At 51.8% G+C, this 20564-nt stretch overlaps 1 protein-coding gene across 1 annotated transcript; it reads right to left on the reverse strand.

The window, feature by feature from the left end:
* Positions 1–12868: 12868 nt before the first annotated feature.
* LOC138467381 (uncharacterized) lies at positions 12869–15097 on the reverse strand. Its single transcript, XM_069607337.1, has one exon. It carries the CDS (start codon positions 15095–15097, stop codon positions 12869–12871), a length of 2229 nt encoding a protein of 742 aa, XP_069463438.1.
* Between the last annotated feature and the right edge of the window lie 5467 nt (positions 15098–20564).

Genomic DNA, 20564 nt, shown 5'->3' on the forward strand with positions numbered 1-20564 from the left:
CTATGCGTGGCATATTGGACTTCACCTGGCATACCATGTCAGTACTTGAGTGATTGAGGCTGCACATGGTATATGATGACAGCGCTTAGGCATGTGAAGCTATGCGTGGCATATTGGGCTTCACCTGGCATACCATGTCAGTACTTGAGTGATTCAGGCTGCACATGGTATATGATGACAGCGCTTAGGCATGTGAAGCTATGCGTGGCATATTGGACTTCACCTGGCATACCATGTCAGTACTTGAGTGATTCAGGCTGCACATGGTATATGATGACAGCGCTTAGGCATGTGACGCTATGCGTGGCATATTGGACTTCACCTGGCATACCATGTCAGTACTTGAGTGATTGAGGCTGCACATGGTATATGATGACCGCGCTTAGGCATGTGAAGCTATGCGTGGCATATTGGGCTTCACCTGGCATACCATGTCAGTACTTGAGTGATTGAGGCTGCACATGGTATATGATGACCGCGCTTAGGCATGTGAAGCTATGCGTGGCATATTGGGCTTCACCTGGCATACCATGTCAGTACTTGAGTGATTGAGGCTGCACATGGTATATGATGACCGCGCTTAGGCATGTGAAGCTATGCGTGGCATATTGGGCTTCACCTGGCATACCATGTCAGTACTTGAGTGATTGAGGCTGCACATGGTATATGATGACCGCGCTTAGGCATGTGAAGCTATGTGTGGCATTTTGGGCTTCACCTTGCATACCATGTCAGTACTTTAGTGATGGTATATAATGACCGTGCTTACGCATGTGAAACTATGCGTGGCATATTGGGCTTCACCTGGCATACCATGTCTGTGCTTGAGTGATTGAGGCCGCACGTGGCATAAGATGACCGCGCTTAGGCATGTGAAGCTATGCGTGGCATATTGGGCTTCACCTGGCATACCATGTCAGTACTTGAGTGATTGAGGCTGCTCATGGCATACGATGACCGCGCTTAGGCATGTGAAGCTATGCGTGGCATATTGGGCTTCACCTGGCATACCATGTCAGTACTTGAGTGATTGAGGCTGCTCATGGCATACGATGACCGCGCTTAGGCATGTGAAGCTATGCGTGGCATATGAGGGCTGTACCTGGCACACAAAGCATTACCTGGGCATATGTCCCGGTTTTCATAATATGCCAAACATCATCGCCATTACACTTGTATAGCGCAACTAATCACCAAAGACATCAAGGCGCTGGCACGTGAAATGAACAGACGTGGCATTCCGCAGGTTTATGCGAATATGTGAGCTTTAAGAGACGCTTTAAATCGCTCAAAGTCAGACAGGCTGCGTCAAGTCAGAGGAAGAGAGTTCCAAAGTTTGGATCCTGACACTGAGAAGGCCCGGCCACCACAGCGTTCCAGCTGCTAGGATGGTGTTGCCTAGTGGCCTTACTGCGCTGATACCTTGTCTGAGGCAATGGCGCCTGGACCACTCCCGGGGTTTTGTCAAGGAAAAAAGAAAGATCCAAATGTTTCGTAACTGAAGCAGGAATATGACAGGGAGGCAGAGAACAAGCAATTAGGAAGATGCCATGGGATTGAGGCAAAGGGAATACGATTGTATAAGTGTGGGTGCGTATGTCAGGTCGACAGTAGAGCATAGGGAATGCTGACCTGGGACGCGGGAAAATATGAAAGCAACTAGTAACGCCCATGTTCCAGCTCACGCAGTTTCTGGGGCTGTGGAGGTAGAACTACCGAAAACATTGCTGTGAGATGGCCACCGACATGTGCCCAGGGAGCCCTTCAAGTGTGGAGGCCACCCGACATGTGCCCAGGGAGCCCTTCACGTGAAGAGGCCACCCTGGCATGTGCCCAGGGAGCCCTTCAAGTGTAGAGGCTGCCCCGACATGTGCCCAGGGAGCCCTTCAAGTGTAGAGGCCACCCCGACAAGTGCCCAGGGAGCCCTTCAAGTGTAGAGGCCACCCTGGCATGTGCCCAGGGAGCCCTTCAAGTGTAGAGGCCAGGGAGCCCTTCAAGTGTAGAGGCCGCCCGACATGTGCCCAGGGAGCCCTTCAAGTGTAGAGGCCACCCTGGCATGTGCCCAGGGAGCCCTTCAAGTGTAGAGGCCGCCCGACATGTGCCCAGGGAGCCCTTCAAGTGTAGAGGCCGCCCGACATGTGCCCAGGGAGCCCTTCACGTGAAGAGGCCACCGACATGTGCCCAGGGAGCCCTTCAAGTGTAGATGCCGCCCCGACATGTGCCCAGGGAGCCCTTCAAGTGTAGAGGCCGCCCCGACATGTGCCCAGGGAGCCCTTCACGTGAAGAGGCCGCCCCGACATGTGCCCAGGGAGCCCTTCAAGTGTAGATGCCGCCCCGACATGTGCCCAGGGAGCCCTTCAAGTGTAGAGGCCACCCCGACAAGTGCCCAGGGAGCCCTTCAAGTGTAGAGGCCGCCCCGACATGTGCCCAGGGAGTCCCTTCAAGTGTAGAGGCCACCTCGACATGTGCCCAGGGAGCCCCTTCAAGTGTAGAGGCCACCTCGACATGTGCACATAGAGCCCTTCACGTGAAGAGGCCACCCCGGCATGTGCTCAGGGAGCCCTTCAAGTGTAGAGGCCACCCCGGCATGTGCTCAGGGAGCCCTTCAAGTGTAGAGGCCACCCCGACATGTGCCCAGGGAGCCCTTCAAGTGTGGAGGCCACCCGACATGTGCCCAGGGAGCCCTTCAGTGTAGAGGCCACCCCGACATGTGCCCAGGGAGCCCTTCAAGTGTAGAGGCCACCCCGACATGTGCCCAGGGAGCCCCTTCAAGTGTAGAGGCCACCTCGACATGTGCACAGAGAGCCCTTCACGTGAAGAGGCCACCCCGGCATGTGCCCAGGGAGCCCTTCAAGTGTAGAGGCCGCCCCGACATGTGCCCAGGGAGCCCTTCAAGTGTAGAGGCCACCCCGACATGTGCCCAGGGAGCCCTTCAAGTGTGGAGGCCACCCAACATGTGCCCAGGGAGCCCTTCAAGTGTGGAGGCCACCCGACATGTGCCCAGGGAGCCCTTCAAGTGTAGAGGCCACCCCGACATGTGCCCAGGGAGCCCTTCAAGTGTAGAGGCCACCCCGACATGTGCCCAGGGAGCCCCTTCAAGTGTAGAGGCCACCCCGACATGTGCCCAGGGAGCCCTTCAAGTGTAAATGCCACCCCGACATGTGCCCAGGGAGCCCTTCAAGTGTAGAGGCCACCCCGACATGTGCCCATGGAGCCCTTCAAGTGTAGAGGCCACCCCGACATGTGCCCAGGGAGCCCCTTCAAGTGTAGAGGCCACCCCGACATGTGCCCAGGGAGCCCTTCAAGTGTAGAGGCCACCCCGACATGTGCCCAGGGAGCCCCTTCAAGTGTAGAGGCCACCTCGACATGTGCACAGAGAGCCCTTCACGTGAAGAGGCCACCCCGGCATGTGCCCAGGGAGCCCTTCAAGTGTAGAGGCCGCCCCGACATGTGCCCAGGGAGCCCTTCAAGTGTAGAGGCCACCCCGACATGTGCCCAGGGAGCCCTTCAAGTGTGGAGGCCACCCGACATGTGCCCAGGGAGCCCTTCAAGTGTGGAGGCCACCCGACATGTGCCCAGGGAGCCCTTCAAGTGTAGAGGCCACCCCGACATGTGCCCAGGGAGCCCTTCAAGTGTAGAGGCCACCCCGACATGTGCCCAGGGAGCCCCTTCAAGTGTAGAGGCCACCCCGACATGTGCCCAGGGAGCCCTTCAAGTGTAAAGGCCACCCCGACATGTGCCCAGGGAGCCCTTCAAGTGTAGAGGCCACCCCGACATGTGCCCATGGAGCCCTTCGAGTGTAGAGGCCACCCCGACATGTGCCCAGGGAGCCCCTTCAAGTGTAGAGGCCACCCCGACATGTGCCCAGGGAGCCCTTCAAGTGTAGAGGCCACCTCGACATGTGGCCAGGGAGCCCTTCAAGTGTAGAGGCCAGGCATACCAGTAATCTGGAAATGCCAAGCCAACTGTCAGAAGTGAGCAAGCCAAGGAGTGGCTGTGGGAAAAAGTGAACACTGGGAGCGTCAATGAGGGAATACATCCTGAAAGAGGCATCCATGCATGGTCCCTCCAGGAGGAGGAACCCCCTACCTCGAGCAGTGGCAGATGCATGGTATATCCGCCATGCAAACCCATCTCCACCTCCAAAGTGCGGATGCCCGATGCCCGATGCCCGATGCGAGCAAATACGCTGTGTACGAATGATGCCCTACACCAAAAGGAGCCCAGAGTACAAACAAGTCAAGAACCACATGAAATGTATGTGGAGAACATATGTGGGCTCAGGAGAAACACAGCGGCTGGCATAAGACTTGTTCATCCCCTGAAACTTGGCATGGAGCAGTTAAATCAGTGGTTCTCCCCTAAAATAATAGGCATTGGGACCTGTAAGGTGTGTGGCTTTTGAGAAGAGGGTCTATGGTTTTTAAGTAGAAGTATTATTCCGCAGGAATTGTAGAGTTGGGAGACTGTTGATTTCCACCCCTGCTAGTTCTGCTGCAGCTGGGGCACAGGCTGGGAGGTGGTATTTCTCTGATCTGCAGATGACTACACATCCACAAGCTGATCTGAGTGCATATGTGGGTTCTTTGATCCACAGCCAATGGCTCTTGTAGAGGCTGAGAGAGGAGGGCATAGGTGGGTCTCAGTAGTGACTCCTGTAGGGGCTGGTAGGGGTCAGCATTGGCAGGTTTTGGAAATGGCTCATGTAAAGGCTGGTAGGCGTGGACATTGGTAATGGCCTATGTAGAGGCTGGTAGGGTGGGCATTGGTGGGTCTCTCTAATGGCTCCTGTACAGGCTGGTAGGGGTTGGCTTTGGTTGGTTTTGGTAATGGCTCCTGTAGAGGCTGCTAGGGGTGGACCTTGGTAATGGCCTATGTAGAGGCTTGCAGGCATGGGCATTGGTGAGTCATAGTAATGACTCCTGTAGAGCCTGGTGGGGTGGGCCCTGGTGGATCCCAGAATGGGTCCTGGAGAGGGTGGAGGGTGGGCATTGGTGGGTTTTGGTAATGGCTCCTGTAGAGGCTGGTAGGGGTGGGCATTGGTGGGTTTTGGTAATGGCTCCTGTTGAGGCTGGTAGGGTTTGGCATTGGTGAACCTTGGTAATGGCTCCTGTAGAGTCTGGCAGGGGTGGGCATTGGTGGGTTTTGTATTTTGTATTTCTATTTCTATTTATTTTATTTGTAAAGCGCAGACCAGGCCCAAGGGCAACCAGGCGCATATCTTAGTAGAACGTTACAGAAATGAAATAAAATCACAGTGGTCCTAACAGATGTAACAAAGTATACAGTTGACGTTACATAAATCAAGACATCATCAAAGCAGCAGTGAGAGAGCAAGGCAGAACAGGGTCTCGGCAGGCCCACACAAATCACGAAGAAGTTTGTTAGTGAGAGGTAGCTAACCAGAGTTTTGTGTTTGAAAAGGCTGAAAGAAGGTAGAATTCTGATGCAGAGTGGTACGGTGTTCCAGAGCTTAGCTGCCAGGACTGGGAAGCTGGCGCCACCAGCAATTGGGAGCTTGAATCTAGGGATCGCAAGACCTTGGGATTGTGCAGATCTAAGTACTCACGATGGTAAGTGCTGAGTAAATCGCGAGGCAAGGTATGTAGGGCCTGATTGTTTACACATATGTATGTGAGGGCCAGTGCTTTCAGAAAGATCCTTTGGGCAACTGAGAGCCAATTGAGGTTCTTCCTTCTTTCTGAGATGTGGGCAGATCGGGAGATATTAAGGGCCGCTCTGATGTCATTATTTTGGGTAGTCTGAAGTTTATTGAGATTACCCTGATTAGTGCCTTGGTACAATGAATTGCAGTAGTCCAATTCGGACATAACCAGGGTCCTGACCAGGGTGATGCAGTTCTGTGTGGTAAGGAATGGGCGACAAGCTGAAATCAATTTGCAGGTGTAAGCGGACGCAGCGGCCACTGCATTGGTTTGTCTAGTGAGAGTCAGAGAGGAATCAAGGTAAATACCCAAAGTTTTAGTATCTTTGGATACTTTGATGAGATTGCCGTCAATATTGAAGGAGCCGAACAGAGGACTCAGTTTTCTAAGTCTCTGTTGCGTACCTAAGATGAGAAGCTCTGTCCTGTCATTGTTGAGGCACAGCTTGTGCTGGGCCATCCAGGCTTGGATGACAAGTTAGATGTCATTAAGGGCTTTGGAGTCAGCAATGTAGTCACCAGTGATGGGTATGAGTATCTGGGTGTCATGAGCATAATTCGTGTAGGTGACACCCAGATAGTCAAGCACATCAAATAGTGGTTTGGTGAAGACGACATTGTAGAGTTGGGGAGACACATGACCCTTGAGGGACTCCGCAAGGGACTGGTGTAGGATCAGCCGATGAGGTAGGTGAGAATACTCTCATGTGCCTATTGTCGAGGAATGACCTAATCCAATTGGATGCATTGTCGGAAAAGTGGGCAGCGGATTTCTGGTGCCAACATAGTATTTTGTGATTGACCAAATTGAAGGCAGCGGATAAGTCCAATAGTAGTAAGAGGGCCAATTTGCCGTTGTCTTTTAGGTCCTCAATTTGAGTTTTGAGGTCTAAAAGAGCTGTTTCCGTCCCATGCTTGGGTCTGAAGCCAGAATGTCTTGAGCCAAGGAGGTTATTCGTTTCCAAGTAGTTCTGGATCTGTAGGTATGCTGCTCTGTCAAGTATTTTAAGTAGGAACGGTACGGTAGTGATAGGTCTGTAGTTAGTTGATATTTCAGGGTCTAGAGTCGTTTTGTTTAGGAGAGGGATAACCCATGCGTCCTTTAAGTTGTTGGGTACAGTACCAGTTAGGAATGAAGAGTTAATGAAGGTGGTTATAAAAGGAGCGAGGTCATGTGCCGCTTCCTTAATGATAGGTGCCGGGCAGGAGTCACCTTGGCAATTAGATGGTTTTAAATTGCGAATGATGTTTTCAACCTCGGGGATGGTGAGTGGGGTGAAGCTAAAAGGGGTGTGAGAAAAGGAGGCCGTAGGAGTTGTGATGGGTTTAATAGAGGAGTTGGTGAGTAAGGTTGTTTGTTTGGCGTTAATTTTCGATAGTAGGGTGGTGATTTTGTTGAGGAGAGTGTTTTGGATGTTATTGCACCATGTACTGTCTTTACTGCAAGTATCAGGAGCAGGGGAGGGAGATTCCAATTCTTTAAGGATTTTAAATAGTTCCTTAGTGTTGGATTCGGCTTGGGAGATACATTGGTTGTAGGTCTCCTTTTTGGCTTGTAAGATCGCTTCCTTGTAATTGTGGGTGGTGATGATGAGGCGATCTTTGTTAGAGTCACATGGGTGGCTTTTCCAGAGTGATTCAGCTTTGCGTTTTTCTTTGCATAGAGCTCTTAGCTGCGGGGTGAACCAAGAGTTCAAATGGGCTTGTTGTTTGGCTTTCCGCAGTTTGAGCGGTGCTATATTATCAATGGCTTTAAGCAGTGTTTGATTGAAAATATCTACTAAGACTGTAGGGTCGTTGTGTTGGGATGCACAGTTATTCAAGATGGGAAGGATGAGGGGGAGTAGTTTATCCCTGGTGATGTCTTTTTTATTCCTTGTGGGAATGGCTGGCGCTATGGTAGGAGTGGTGTGGGGGTTGGTGGCTGGTATGTGGAAGATGATGATGTGGTGGTCCGACCAGGCACAGTTGGAACTTATAGTGGTGTTGCAATTAAGATCAGTGATCCAGTCAAGCGTTCTGCACTTAATATGGGTAGCCCAAGTTAGCTAGTGTGGTAGCGACCTCGGTGGTCAGGTGATCCTTGGTATCGGATAGAACAAGGTTGAGATCTCCTAAAAGTAGTAGCTGAGATTTGGATTTAGTATTGACGGTCAGAATGGCCGTGATCTCATCTATGAAGGAACCAAGTGGTCCTGGAGGTCTGTAGATGAGGTGAAGAGTTGCAGTGTTAGTTGGAGAGAGGGTGAGTTTCACGGATAGGGATTCTGCAGAGCTGAGCTCAAAGTTAGGGATAGTTCTAAGTGTCATGTTATTTCTGTGGATGAATGCGACTCCGCCTCCTTTGGATGTTGATTGTCGGTCAGCTCTAATGATAGAGTATCCGTTGGAGATGGCGAGGGCAAGAAGTGGGCCGGAGGCTGCATGTAGCCAAGTTTCGGTGATGGCCACAAAATCAAGGTTTTGGACGGTGATGAGGTCGGAGATGTCCAACGCGTGGGCCGTAATGGATCTGGCGTTAATGAGGGCACCCTTAAGTTCTTTAGTGGAGATGGCAGTAGAGAGTGTGATGGAAGTGTGGATGCGCTGAGTGCAAGGGGCACGGGGCAGTCTAGATCTAAGTCTGAGATTCCTGGCTTGGAGCGTGCACGGTTGATTGGGTGTTGGTTTAGTGGCGAAGTGTTGGAGCCATAAGGCGGGGTCATTGAGGTATGGATTGCTAAGGGGCATTGTGGGATAATGTAGAGTAGAGTAGTGAGGGTTGATCTTAGCAGTGCTGGTAGTGGAGGAGTAGAGGGATGTAGTAGTAATGTACCCTACGATGATAGTGAAGATAAGGTGGATAACAGTTGGCAGTGGCCGCATGTCGTGATCCAAGTGTCCTAACCGTCTGTAAGGTGAGGTATGAGTACACTGAAGGGCAAATGGTGAAGTTCTACCCTGGATGGAAGTAAGATTAGCCAGGAGATGGCTGTCCAAATGTAGCTTGCTGGGTAAGTACATGACTCAAAGGCAGTGGTTCATCTAGGTCGACTAGGTAAGTACATGTGCAAAAATGCAATCAATGTCTCAAAGGCAGTGGTTCAGATAGGGCAACTAGGTAAGTACATGTGCAAAAAGCAATCAATGACTCAAAGGCAGTGGTTCAGATAGGCCGACTAGGTAAGTACATGTGCAAAAATGCAATCAATGACTCAAAGGCAGTGGTTCAGATAGGCCGACTAGGTAAGTACATGTGCAAAAAGCAATCAATGTCTCAAAGGCAGTGGTTCAGGTAGGCTGACTAGGTAAGTACATGTGCAAAAAGCAATCAATGACTCAAAGGCAGTGGTTCAGATAGGCCGACTAGGTAAGTACATGTGCACAAATGGAATCAATGGCTCAAAGGCAGTGGTTCAGATAGGCCGACTAGGTAAGTACATGTGCACAAATGCAATCAATGACTCAAAAGGCAGTGGTTCAAGTAGGCCGACTAGGTAAGTACATGTGCAAAAATGCAATCAATGACTCAAAGGGAGTGGTTCAGATAGTCCGACTAGGTAAGTACATGTGCAAAAAGCAATCAATGACTCAAAGGCAGTGGTTCAGGTAGGCCGACTAGTTAAGTACATGTGCAAAAAGCAATCAATGACTCAAAGGCAGTGGTTCAGATAGGCCGACTAGGTAAGTACATGTGCACAAATGGAATCAATGGCTCAAAGGCAGTGGTTCAGATAGGCCGACTAGGCAAGTACATGTGCACAAATGCAATCAATGACTCAAAAGGCAGTGGTTCAGGTAGGCCGACTAGGTAAGTACATGTGCAAAAATGCAATCAATGACTCCAAGGCAGTTGTTCAGATAGGCCGACTAGGTAAGTACATGTGCAAAAATGCAATCAATGACTCAAAGGCAGTGGTTCAGATAGGCCGACTAGGTAAGTTCATGTGCAAAAATGCAATCAATGATTCAAAGGCAGTGGTTCAGATAGGCCGACTAGGTAAGTACATATGCATAGAAGTAGTCAATGGCTCAGAGGCAATAACTCAAGTATGGTCGACTAGGTGAGTAAGCATCCAGACACTGTGCAAGTGCAGTTCAGGGATGACGTTATGCGGTAGGCATATGAGCACTCAGGCTCAGGAGAGGCAGTAACTAGTTAGCTAGAGATAATACATAGCTAATACCAAATTGGTGGGTGCGCTCCACAATGAGAGTGGAGAGAGTCTTGTTTTTCCGGTGAAGGAACGAGGACATCGAGCAAGGTGACTACGACCATGCTGGGCTCAATGAGGTTAGGGCAACGATAAGTCTTTCTCCGTTTGTTGTTGGGCAAGGTCCGTATGTGATCTATGATCGGGGGGGGGGGGTCCGCAGCAGGGGATGTATGTACTGATGAGGTGCGGCGGAGCAGTATCCAGCGCTGTAGCGGACCGGTGCGGACAGGGGCAGAAAGGAATGTGCCTTAGAGGAGGTGGGCCGGCTTCCGCCTCCGGCTTGCCTCGGGGCCTATAGGCACGCGTGTGCTCTGGTTGCTAGGCAACCAGGGTAAACAAAAAGCGCACTTAGGATGCGGCGGCCATTTTAGATTTGGAAAATGTTGCAGCTTCGGCGGCGGTCCCTCGTGGGTCTGCGGGGCATCTGGCCTGAGGATAATGCCACGATGCAGTGCAGCATAAATGTAGTGCCCCAATGGTAAAGAGCAGGAGGCTTACTTTATAGGCAGTTGGCGATCGTGATGCAGCAGGACAGCTTCATCGTGTTGAGCTGCTCGTGCAGATGCAGGCTCCAGCTATGAAGGGGTGAGCAGGCACGGCTGCTGGTGCAGGGGAGATCCTGCCCGGTTGATGAGAAGAGCAGGCTGGTAGGGGTGGGCAGTGGTGGGTTTTGGTAAGGGGTCCTGTAGAGGCTGGTAGAGTTCGGCATTGGTGGACCTTGGTAATGGCTCCTGTAGAGGCTGGTAGGGTTTGGCATTGGTGGGTTTTGGTAATGGCTCCTGTAGACGCTGGTAGGGTTTGGCATTGGTGGGTTTTGGTAATGGCTCCTGTAGAGGCTGGTAGGGGTGGGCAGTGGTGGGTTTTGGTAATGGCTCCTGTAGAGGCTGGTAGGGTTCGGAATTGGTGGACCTTGGTAATGGCTCCTGTAGAGGCTGGAAGGAGTGGGATTGGTGGGTTTTGGTAATGGATCTTTGGAAGCTGGTAGGAGTGGGCATTGGAGGACCTTGATAATGGCTCCTGTAGAGGCCAGTAGGGGAGGGCATTGGTGGGTTTTTGTAATGGCTCCTGTAGAGTCTGGCAGGGGTGGGCATTGGTGGGCTTTGGTAATGGCTCCTGTAGAGGCTGGTAGGGGTGGGCATTGGTGGGTTTTGGTAATGTCTCCTGTAGCGGCTGGTAGGGTTCGGCATTGGTGGACCTTGGTAATGGCTCCTGTAGAAGCTGGTAGGGGTGGGCATTGGTGGGATTTGGTAATGGCTCCTGTAGAGGCTGGAAGGGTTCGGCATTGGTGGGTTTTAGTAATGGCTTCTGTAGAGGGTGGTAATGTTTGGCATTGGTGGGTTTTGGTAATGGCTCCTGTAGAGGCTGGTAGGGTTTGGCATTGGTGGGTTTTGGTAATGGCTCCTGTAGAGGCCAGTAGGGGAGGTCATTGGTGGGTTTTGGTAATGGCTCCAGTAGAGGCTGGTAGGGGTGGACCTTGGTAATGGCTCCTGTAGAGGCTGGTAGGGGTGGGCATTGGTGGGTTTTGGTAATGGCTCCTGTATGGGCAGGTAGGGGTGGGCATTGGTGGGTTTTGGTAATGGCTCATGTAGATGCTGGCAGGGGAGGGCATTGGTGGGTTTTGGTAATGGCTCCTGTAGAGGCTGGAAGGGTTCGGCATTGGTGGGCCTTGGTAATGGCTCCTGTAGAGGCTGGCAGGGGTGGGCATTGGTGGGTTTTGGTAATGGCTCCTGTAGACGCTGGTAGGGTTTGGCATTGGTGGGTTTTGGTAATGGCTCCTGTAGAGGCTGGTAGGGGTGGGCATTGGTGGGTTTTGGTAATGGATCCTTTAGAAGCTGGTAGGAGTGGGCATTGGTGGGTTTTGGTAATGGCTCCTGTAGAGGCTGGCAGAGGTGGGCATTGGTGGATTTTGGTAATGGCTCCTGTAGAGGCTGGTAGGGTTTGGCATTGGTGGACCTTGGTAATGGCTCCTGTAGAGTCTGGTAGGGTTTGGCATTGGTGACCTTGGTAATGGCTCCTGTAGAGACTGGTAGGGGTGGACATTGGTGGGCTTTGGTAATGGCTCCTGTAGCGGGTGGTAGGGTTCGGCATTGGTGGACCTTGGTAATGGCTCCTGTAGAAGCCAGGAGGGGTGGGCATTGGTGGGTTTTGGTAATGGCTCCTGTAGAGGCTGGCAGGGGTTGGCATTGGTGGACCTTGATATGGCTCCTGTAGAGGTTGGTAGGGTTTGGCATTGGTGGACCTTGGTAGTGGCTCCTGTAGAGGCTGGTTGGGGTGGGATTGGTGGGTTTTGGTAATGGATCCTTTAGAAGCTGGTAGGAGTGGGCATTAGTGGACCTTGATAATGGCTCCTGTAGAGGCCAGTAGGGGAGGGCATTGGTGGGTTTTGGTAATGGCTCCTGTAGAGTCTGGCAGGGGTGGGCATTGGTGGGTTTTGGTAATGGCTCCTGTAGAGGCTGGTAGGGGTGGGCATTGGTGGGTTTTGGTAATGGCACCTGTAGAGGCTGGTAGCGGTGGGCATTGGTGGATTTTGGCAATGACTCCCGTAGCGGCAGATAGGGTTCAGCATTGGTGGACCTTGGTAATGGCTCCTGTAGAGGCTGGTAGGGGTGGGCATTGGTGGGTTTTGGTAATGGCTCCTGTAGAGACTGGAAGGGGTGGGCATTGGTGGGTTTTGGTAATGGCTCCTGAAGCGGCTGGTAGGGGTGGGCATTGGTGGGTTTTGGTAATGGCTCCTGTAGCGGCTGGTAGGGTTCGGCATTGGTGGACCTTGGTAATGGCTCCTGTAGAGGCTGGTAGGCGTGGACATTGGTGGGTTTTGGTAATGGCTCCTGTAGAGGCTGGTAGGGGTGGGCCTTGGTGGACTTTGGTAATGGCTCCTGTAGAGGCTAGTAGGGGCCGGCATTGGTGGACTTTGGTAATGGCTCCTGTAGAGGCTGGTAGGGGCCGGCATTGGTGGGTTTTGGTAATGGCTCCTGTAGAGGCTGGAAGGGTTCGGCATTGGTGGACCTTAGTAATGGCTCCTGTAGAGGCTGGTAGGGGTGGGCAATGGTGGGTTTTGGTAATGGCACCTGTAGCGGCTGGTAGGGTTCGGCATCAGTGGGTTTTGGTAATGGCTCCTGTAGAGGCTGGTAGGGTTCGGCATTGGTGGACCTTGGTAATGGCTCCTGTAGAGGCTGGTAGGGGTGGGCATTGGTGGGTTTTGGTAATGGCTCCTGTAGAGGCTGGAAGGGTTCGGCATTGTTGGGTTTTGGTAATGGCTCCTGTAGAGGCTGGAAGGGTTCGGCATTGGTGGACCTTGGTAATGGCTCCTGTAGAGGCTGGCAGGGGTGGGCATTGGTGGGTTTTGATAATGGCTCCTGTAGAGGCTGGTAGGGTTTGGCATTGGTGGGTTTTGGTAATGGCTCCTGTAGAGGCTGGTAGGGGTGGGCATTGGTGGGTTTTGGTAATGGCTCCTGTAGAGGCTGGTAGGGGTGGGCATTGGTGGACTTTGGTAATGGCTCCTGTAGAGGCTAGTAGGGGCCAGCATTGGTGGACTTTGGTAATGGCTCCTGTAGAGGCTGGTAGGGGTGGGTTTTGGTAATGGCTCCTGTAGAGGCTGGAAGGGTTCGGCATTGGAGGACCTTGGTAATGGCTCCTGTAGAGGCTGGTAGGGGTGGGCATTGGTGGGTTTTGGTAATGGCTCCTGTAGCGGCTGGTAGGGTTCGGCATTGGTGGGCTTTGGTAATGGCTCCTGTAGAGGCTGGTAGGGTTGGGCATTGGGTGGGTTTTGGTAATGGCTCCTGTAGAGGCTGGTAGGGTTCGGCATTGGTGGACCTTGGTAATGGGTCCTGTAGAGGCTGGTAGGGGTGGGCATTGGTGGGTTTTGGTAATGGCTCCCGTAGAGGCTGGAAGGGTTCGGCATTGTTGGGTTTTGGTAATAGCTTCTGTAGAGGCTGGAAGGGTTCGGCATTGGTGGACCTTGGTAATGGCTCCTATAGAGGCTGACAGGGGTGGGCATTGGTGGGTTTTGGTAATGGCTCCTGAAGCGGCTGGTAGGGGTGGGCATTGGTGGGTTTTGGTAATGGCTCCTGTAGCGGCTGGTAGGGTTCGGCATTGGTGGACCTTGGTAATGGCTCCTGTAGAGGCTGGTAGGCGTGGACATTGGTGGGTTTTGGTAATGGCTCCTGTAGAGGCTGGTAGTGGTGGGCCTTGGTGGACTTTGGTAATGGCTCCTGTAGAGGCTAGTAGGGGCCGGCATTGGTGGACTTTGGTAATGGCTCCTGTAGAGGCTGGTAGGGGTGGGCATTGGTGGGTTTTGGTAATGGCTCCTGTAGAGGCTGGAAGGGTTCGGCATTGGTGGACCTTGGTAATGGCTCCTGTAGAGGCTGGTAGGGGTGGGCAATGGTGGGTTTTGGTAATGGTACCTGTAGCGGCTGGTAGGGTTCGGCATCAGTGGGTTTTGGTAATGGCTCCTGTAGAGGCTGGTAGGGTTCGGCATTGGTGGACCTTGGTAATGGCTCCTGTAGAGGCTGGTAGGGGTGGGCATTGGTGGGTTTTGGTAATGGCTCCTGTAGAGGCTGGAAGGGTTCGGCATTGGTGGACCTCGGTAATGGCTCCTGTAGAGGCTGGCAGGGGTGGGCATTGGTGAGTTTTGGTAATGGCTCCTGTAGTGGCTGGTAGGGTTTGGCATTGGTGGGTTTTGGTAATGGCTCCTGTAGAGGCTGGTAGGGGTAGGCATTGGTGGGTTTTGGTAATGGCTCCTGTAGAGGCTGGTAGGGGTGGGCATTGGTGGACTTTGGTAATGGCTCCTGTAGAGGCTAGTAGGGGCCAGCATTGGTGGACTTTGGTAATGTCTCCTGTGGAGGCTGGTAGGGGTGGGTTTTGGTAACGGCTCCTGTAGAGGCTGGAAGGGTTTGGCATTGGAGGACCTTGGTAATGGCTCCTGTAGAGGCTGGTAGGGGTGGGCATTGGTGGGTTTTGGTAATGGCTCCTGTAGCGGCTGGTAGGGTTCGGCATTGGTGGGTTTTGGTAATGGCTCCTGTAGAGGCTGGTAGGGTTGGGTATTGGGTGGGTTTTGGTAATGGCTCCTGTAGAGGCTGGTAGGGTTCGGCATTGGTGGACCTTGGTAATGGCTCCTGTAGAGGCTGGTAGGGGTGGGCATTGGTGGGTTTTGGTAATGGCTCCTGTAGAGGCTGGAAGGGTTTGGCATTGTTGGGTTTTGGTAATGGCTTCTGTAGAGGCTGGAAGGGTTCGGCATTGGTGGACCTTGGTAATGGCTCCTATAGAGGCTGACAGGGGTGGGCATTGGTGGGTTTTGGTAATGGCTCCTGTAGAGGCTGGTAGGGTTTGGCATTGGTGGGTTTTGGTAATGGCTCCTATAGAGGCTGGTAGGATTCGGCATTGGTGGACCTTGGTAATGGCTCCTGTGGAGGCTGGTAGGGGTGGGCATTAGTGGGTTTTGGTAATGGATCCTTTAGAAGCTGGTAGGAGTGGGCATTGGTGGACCTTGATAATGGCTCCTGTAGAGGCCAGTAGAGGGGGGCATTGGTGGGTCTCGGTAGTGAATCCTGTAGAGGCTGGCAGGCATGGGCATTGGCAGTTTTGGCAATGGCCTCTGTAGAGGCTGGTAGGGGTGGGCATTGCTAGGGGTCAGTAATGGCTCTTGTAAAGGCTGGCCGTAGTGCACATTGGTAGGGCTGGGCATTGGTGGGTTTTGGTAATGGCTCCTGTAGAGGCTGGTAGGGGTGGACATTTGTGGGTTTTGGCAGTGGCGCTTCTAGAGGCTGGTAAAGGTCAGCATTGGTGGGTCGTAGTACTGGCTACTGTAGAGGATGGTAAGGGGGGCATTGGTGGGATTTGGTAAAGGCATCTGTAGAGGCTGGTAGAGGTGGGCATTAGTAGGGGTCAGTAATGGCTCCTGTAGAGGCTGGCAGTATTTCCCATTGGTGGATTTCAGTAATGGCTCCTGTAGAGGGTGGTAGGAGTGGGCATTTGTGGGTCTTAGTAATGGCTCCTGTAGAGGGTGATAGGAGTGGGCATTTGTGGGTCTCAGTAATGGCTCCTGTAGAGGGTGGTAGGAGTGGGCATTTGTGGGTCTCGGTAATGGCTCCTGTAGAGGGTGGTAGGAGTGGGCATTTGTGGGTCTCAGTAATGGCTCCTGTAGAGGGTGGCAGGAGTGGCCATTTGTGGGTCTCAGTAATGGCTCCTGTAGAGGGTGGTAGGGTTGGGCATTGGGTGGGTCTTGGTAATGGCCTCTGTAGAAGCTGGTAGGGGTGGATATTGGTGGAGTTCAGTAATGGCTCCTGTAGAGGGTGGTAGGAGTGGGCATTTGTGGGTCTCAGTAATGGCTCCTGTGGAGGGTGGTAGGAGTGGGCATTTGTGGGTTTTGGTAATGGCCCCTGTAGAAGCTGGTAGGGGTGGGCATTAGTAGGGGTCAGTAGTGGCTTCTGTAGATGCTGGCAGTATTTTCCATTGGTGGATTTCAGTAATGGCTCCTGTAGAGGGTGGTAGGAGTGGGCATTTGTGGGTCTCAGAAATGGCTCCTGTAGAGGGTGGTAGGAGTGGGCATTTGTGGGTCTCAGCAATGGCTCCTGCAGACAGGGACGTTTTTATGGGAGGGCAAAAGGGGCACTTGCCCAGGGCCCCCATCTTGGAGGGGGCCCCACAAGGCTGCCTGATATAAAGAAGAAAGATTCCTTTGTTCACCAGGCTTAAATAGCACACATCAGACTATTCTATTGCTTGGTGCTGAGGGTCTAAACCTATTGCTTGTCTGTTTTGGCAAGTACATTCTGCCTCAATCAATTCATCATGTAATGCATTCTGTCTTCACTGTGGTATATATAGTTGATGCGTTCCTTGCGGCACAACTCCTGTAGCATTCGTTCCTTCCAGTAGGAATTATGTTGATCATGTGCAATAGCCAAATTTGAAATGAATACTGCTAAATTGAGTGCCACAATGGTTACGAAGTTAGCTCTGTGTGTTAAGTACTCATTGCAGTGATATGTGTTCCTATGCAAGGTTCGAATAGTACTTTCCTGTAAGGCTGGCTGAGCCTTTCCTATGTCTGAAGTTTATAAACCTGCCTGCATATGTACTTGGTCGTGCAGCACAACAGGTGCTATTATCAGCAATATACCTGCACCAGATAGGGGTTGCTATAAACACGAACATGTCATCCTTATGGTGAAGGTCTAGAAATTGGTTTGTTCAGATGGGTTGTTGTAAAACCTAGGCAATCCCCTCCAACGATGAGCATAAACGGTTAGTCCAAGAGATGAATAATTATCAGAATTTGGAACCAAAGCATTCATGCTTGTATCCTGGCTTTGCCAGCAGACAATGCAGTGACCCTATCAATCATCTTATATCTCGTACATTAGTGTACTGTCTTCTGTAAGTTTTGCCTCCTCGCATGCTGGTGGCATCGTTTAGCCCATTACTTGATCTTTCTTCTTATGTAGGCCATTTGAGTGGAAGGGGTGGTAGACAGAAGGGAGCGGACCCGATGGTGAAGGACTCGGGCAAACATATTTTATAGTCTGCTCGTTTGACAGAAAAAAAACGCTTTGCATTTTTGTAAAAGTCAAAGGTTTTTCTGCACGTTTATATATGACAATTTGACAAGCCAGTGTTTTGGAAGTATGTAAAGCTTTAAAATGCAAAAGACCAACACAGATTAAATCTGTTAAATCGCATTGATTGGTATGCTGGTACTTATATACGTCTCTTGATAATGAAGAGGGTGAAGCTGGAATCATTCTGTGCTATACCCTTCGGTACTATTTAGATTTTAAAAATGGTCATGTTTGGTAAGGTGCTGTGTGCACTTTCCAAGTCAGTTTTATGGAATTAGATTATTTTTGTTGATGGTAAGAACTGGTTATGAAAGTGTTCAAATGCAGAAATTGCAGAGTTGGCACAGATCCCAGATTACCCCATAACCAGTGTGTGTAATGCTGTGCATCTAATTTAATATTGTGTTGCCTAGCCTCTCGGCATTGCCACTCCCTCAACCATTGTCAGCCCTTCAGAGGGATTTCCTTCTCAGGGTATGATCCTCAAAACAGCCTCACTCGTGGCGTCACTGGCTATTGTGTTGCTTCCACTGTAATAGTGAGCATTGATATATTGCACACCACAGGCACTTTATTCTTTTGATCTCTAATGGCAACACTATTTGGAAACCATGTCACGATTTTAATCTCTGTCTGTCTGTCTGCATACTGACACCTTCCTGGTAGCTTCTAATCTGCATCCACTCTCCATGCTATGGCATGTGTAGCTTTCTCCTTCCTACCAATTGGTCTGCTCTATCCATTCTTGAGCACGTTTGCAGCCTGTGAGGCAGCAAATGTGAGTTATCTGTCTATTCTGGCAAACATACAGTCCTGCATTAATACTACAAGCTGCGTGCCATCCTGGATTCTATTCATAAAAAGTCTCCTGTATCTATGCTAGACTAGAAGTAACCTCTTCGTAGACTGATAATGTTGGCCTTCAAATGGTACTTGTTTATCAGTCTGACTAGACCAAGAATGAAGAGGGTAAGGGGACTTAAAGGGAGTAAATATCCTTATTTTTAATGCTGCGAAGCAGCATATCAACCGATGGGTTTTGATTGCAGGGAGTGAGGGGAGCAGATATTCTTGATCACTTAATTCCTTTGGTTTGGTGGAGGGGGACCCCAAAGATGTCCATGCCCAGGGCCCCAAAAGTGCTTAAGATGGCCCTGCCTGTAGAGGCTGGTAGGGTTGGGCATTGGGTGGGTCTTGGTAATGGCCTGTGTAGATGCTGGTAGGGGTGGGCATTTGTGGGTCTCAGTAATGGCTCCTGTAGAGGCTGGTAGGGTTGGGCATTGGGTGGGTATTGGTAATGGTTCCTGTAGAGGCTGGTAGGGGTGGGCATTGGTGGGTTTTGGTAATGGCTCCTGTAGAGGCCGGTAGGGGTGGACATTGGTGGGTTTTGGTAATGGCTCCTGTAGAGGCTGGTAGGGATGGGCATTGGTGGGTTTTGGTAATGGCTCCTGTAGAGGCTGGCTGGGGTGGGCATTGGTGGGTTTTGGTAATTGCTCCTGTAGAGGCTGGCAGGGGTGGGTATTGGTAATGGCCCCTGTAGAGGCTGATAGGGGTCGGCATTGGTGGGTCTTGGTAATTTCCTGTGTAGAGGCTGGTAGGCGTGGGCATTGGTAGGGTCAGTAATGGCTCCTGTAGAGACTGTCAGTATTTCCCATTGGTAGATTTCAGTAATGGCTCCAGTAGAGGGTGGTAGGGGTGGGCATTGGTAGGTCTCAGTATTGGTTCCTGTAGAGGCTGGCAGGGGTGAGCATTGGGTGGGTTTTGGTAATGGCTCCTGTAGAGGATGGCAGTATTTCCCATTGGTGGATTTCAGTAATGGCTCCTGTAGAGAGTGGTAGGAGTGGGCATTTGTGGGTCTCAGTAATGGCTCCTGTAGAGGCTGGCAGTATTTCCCATTGGTGGATTTCAGTAATGGCTCCTGTAGAGAGTGGTAGCAGTGGGCATTTGTGGGTCTCAGTAATGGCTCCTGTAGAGGCTGGCAGGGGTGGGAATTTGTGGGTCTCAGTAATGGGTCCTGTAGAGGCTGGCAGTATTTCCCATTGGTTGATTTCAGTAATGGCTCCTGTAGAGGGTGGTAGGAGTGAGCATTTGTGGGACTCAGTAATGGCTCCTGTAGAGGCTGGCAGTATTTCCCATTGGTGGATTTCAGTAATGGCTCCTGTAGAGGGTGGTAGGAGTGAGCATTTGTGGGTCTCAGTAATGGCTCCTGTAGAGGGTGGTAGGAGTGGGCATTTGTGGGTCTCAGTAATGGCTCCTGTAGAGGGTGGTAGGAGTGGGCATTTGTGGGTCTCGGTAATGGCTCCTGTAGAGGCTGGCAGGGGTGGGCATTGGTGGGCCTTGGTAACGGCTCCTGGAGAGGCTGGCAGGGTTAGGCATTGGTGGACCTTGGTAACAACTCCTGGAGAGGCTGGCAGGGTTAGGCATTGGTGGACCTTGGTAACAGCTCCTGGAGAGGCTGGCAGGGTTAGGCATTGGTGGACCTTGGTAACAGCTTCTGGAGAGGCTGGCAGGGGTGGACATTGGTGGGCCTTGGTAACAGCTCCTGGAGAGGCTGGCAGGGGTGGGCATTGGTGGGCCTTGGTAACAGCTCCTGGAGAGGCTGGCAGGGGTGGGCATTGGTGGGCCTTGGTAACGGCTCCTGGAGAGGCTGGCAGGGTTAGGCATTGGTGGACCTTGGTAACAGCTCCTGGAGAGGCTGGCAGGGTTAGGCATTGGTGGACCTTGGTAACAGCTCCTGGAGAGGCTGGCAGGGTTAGGCATTGGTGGACCTTGGTAACAGCTTCTGGAGAGGCTGGCAGGGGTGGACATTGGTGGGCCTTGGTAACAGCTCCTGGAGAGGCTGGCAGGGGTGGGCATTGGTGGGCCTTGGTAACAGCTCCTGGAGAGGCTGGGAGGGTTAGGCATTGGTGGACCTTGGTAACAGCTCCTGGAGAGGCTGGCAGGGTTAGGCATTGGTGGACCTTGGTAACAGCTCCTGGAGAGGCTGGCAGGGTTAGGCATTGGTGGACCTTGGTAACAGCTCCTGGAGAGGCTGGTAGGGTTAGGCATTGGTGGACCTTGGTAACAGCTCCGGCTCTGCGCTTTAACCATAGTTGTGTGCACATTGTGGCAGAAATGCCAGAAGGAATCCTTGACTACCTTCCT

This window comes from Ambystoma mexicanum, chromosome 4q, assembly GCF_040938575.1.
Source record: "Ambystoma mexicanum isolate Mex_15411 chromosome 4q, UKY_AmexF1_1, whole genome shotgun sequence".
NCBI classification, from domain to species: Eukaryota; Metazoa; Chordata; class Amphibia; order Caudata; family Ambystomatidae; genus Ambystoma; species Ambystoma mexicanum.

What these genes read in the sequence shown, in the direction of transcription:
- LOC138467381 (XM_069607337.1), bottom strand. Translation starts at nt 15,097, where the DNA reads ATGCCGAACCCTTCCAGCCTCTACAGAAGCCATTACCAAAACCCAACA.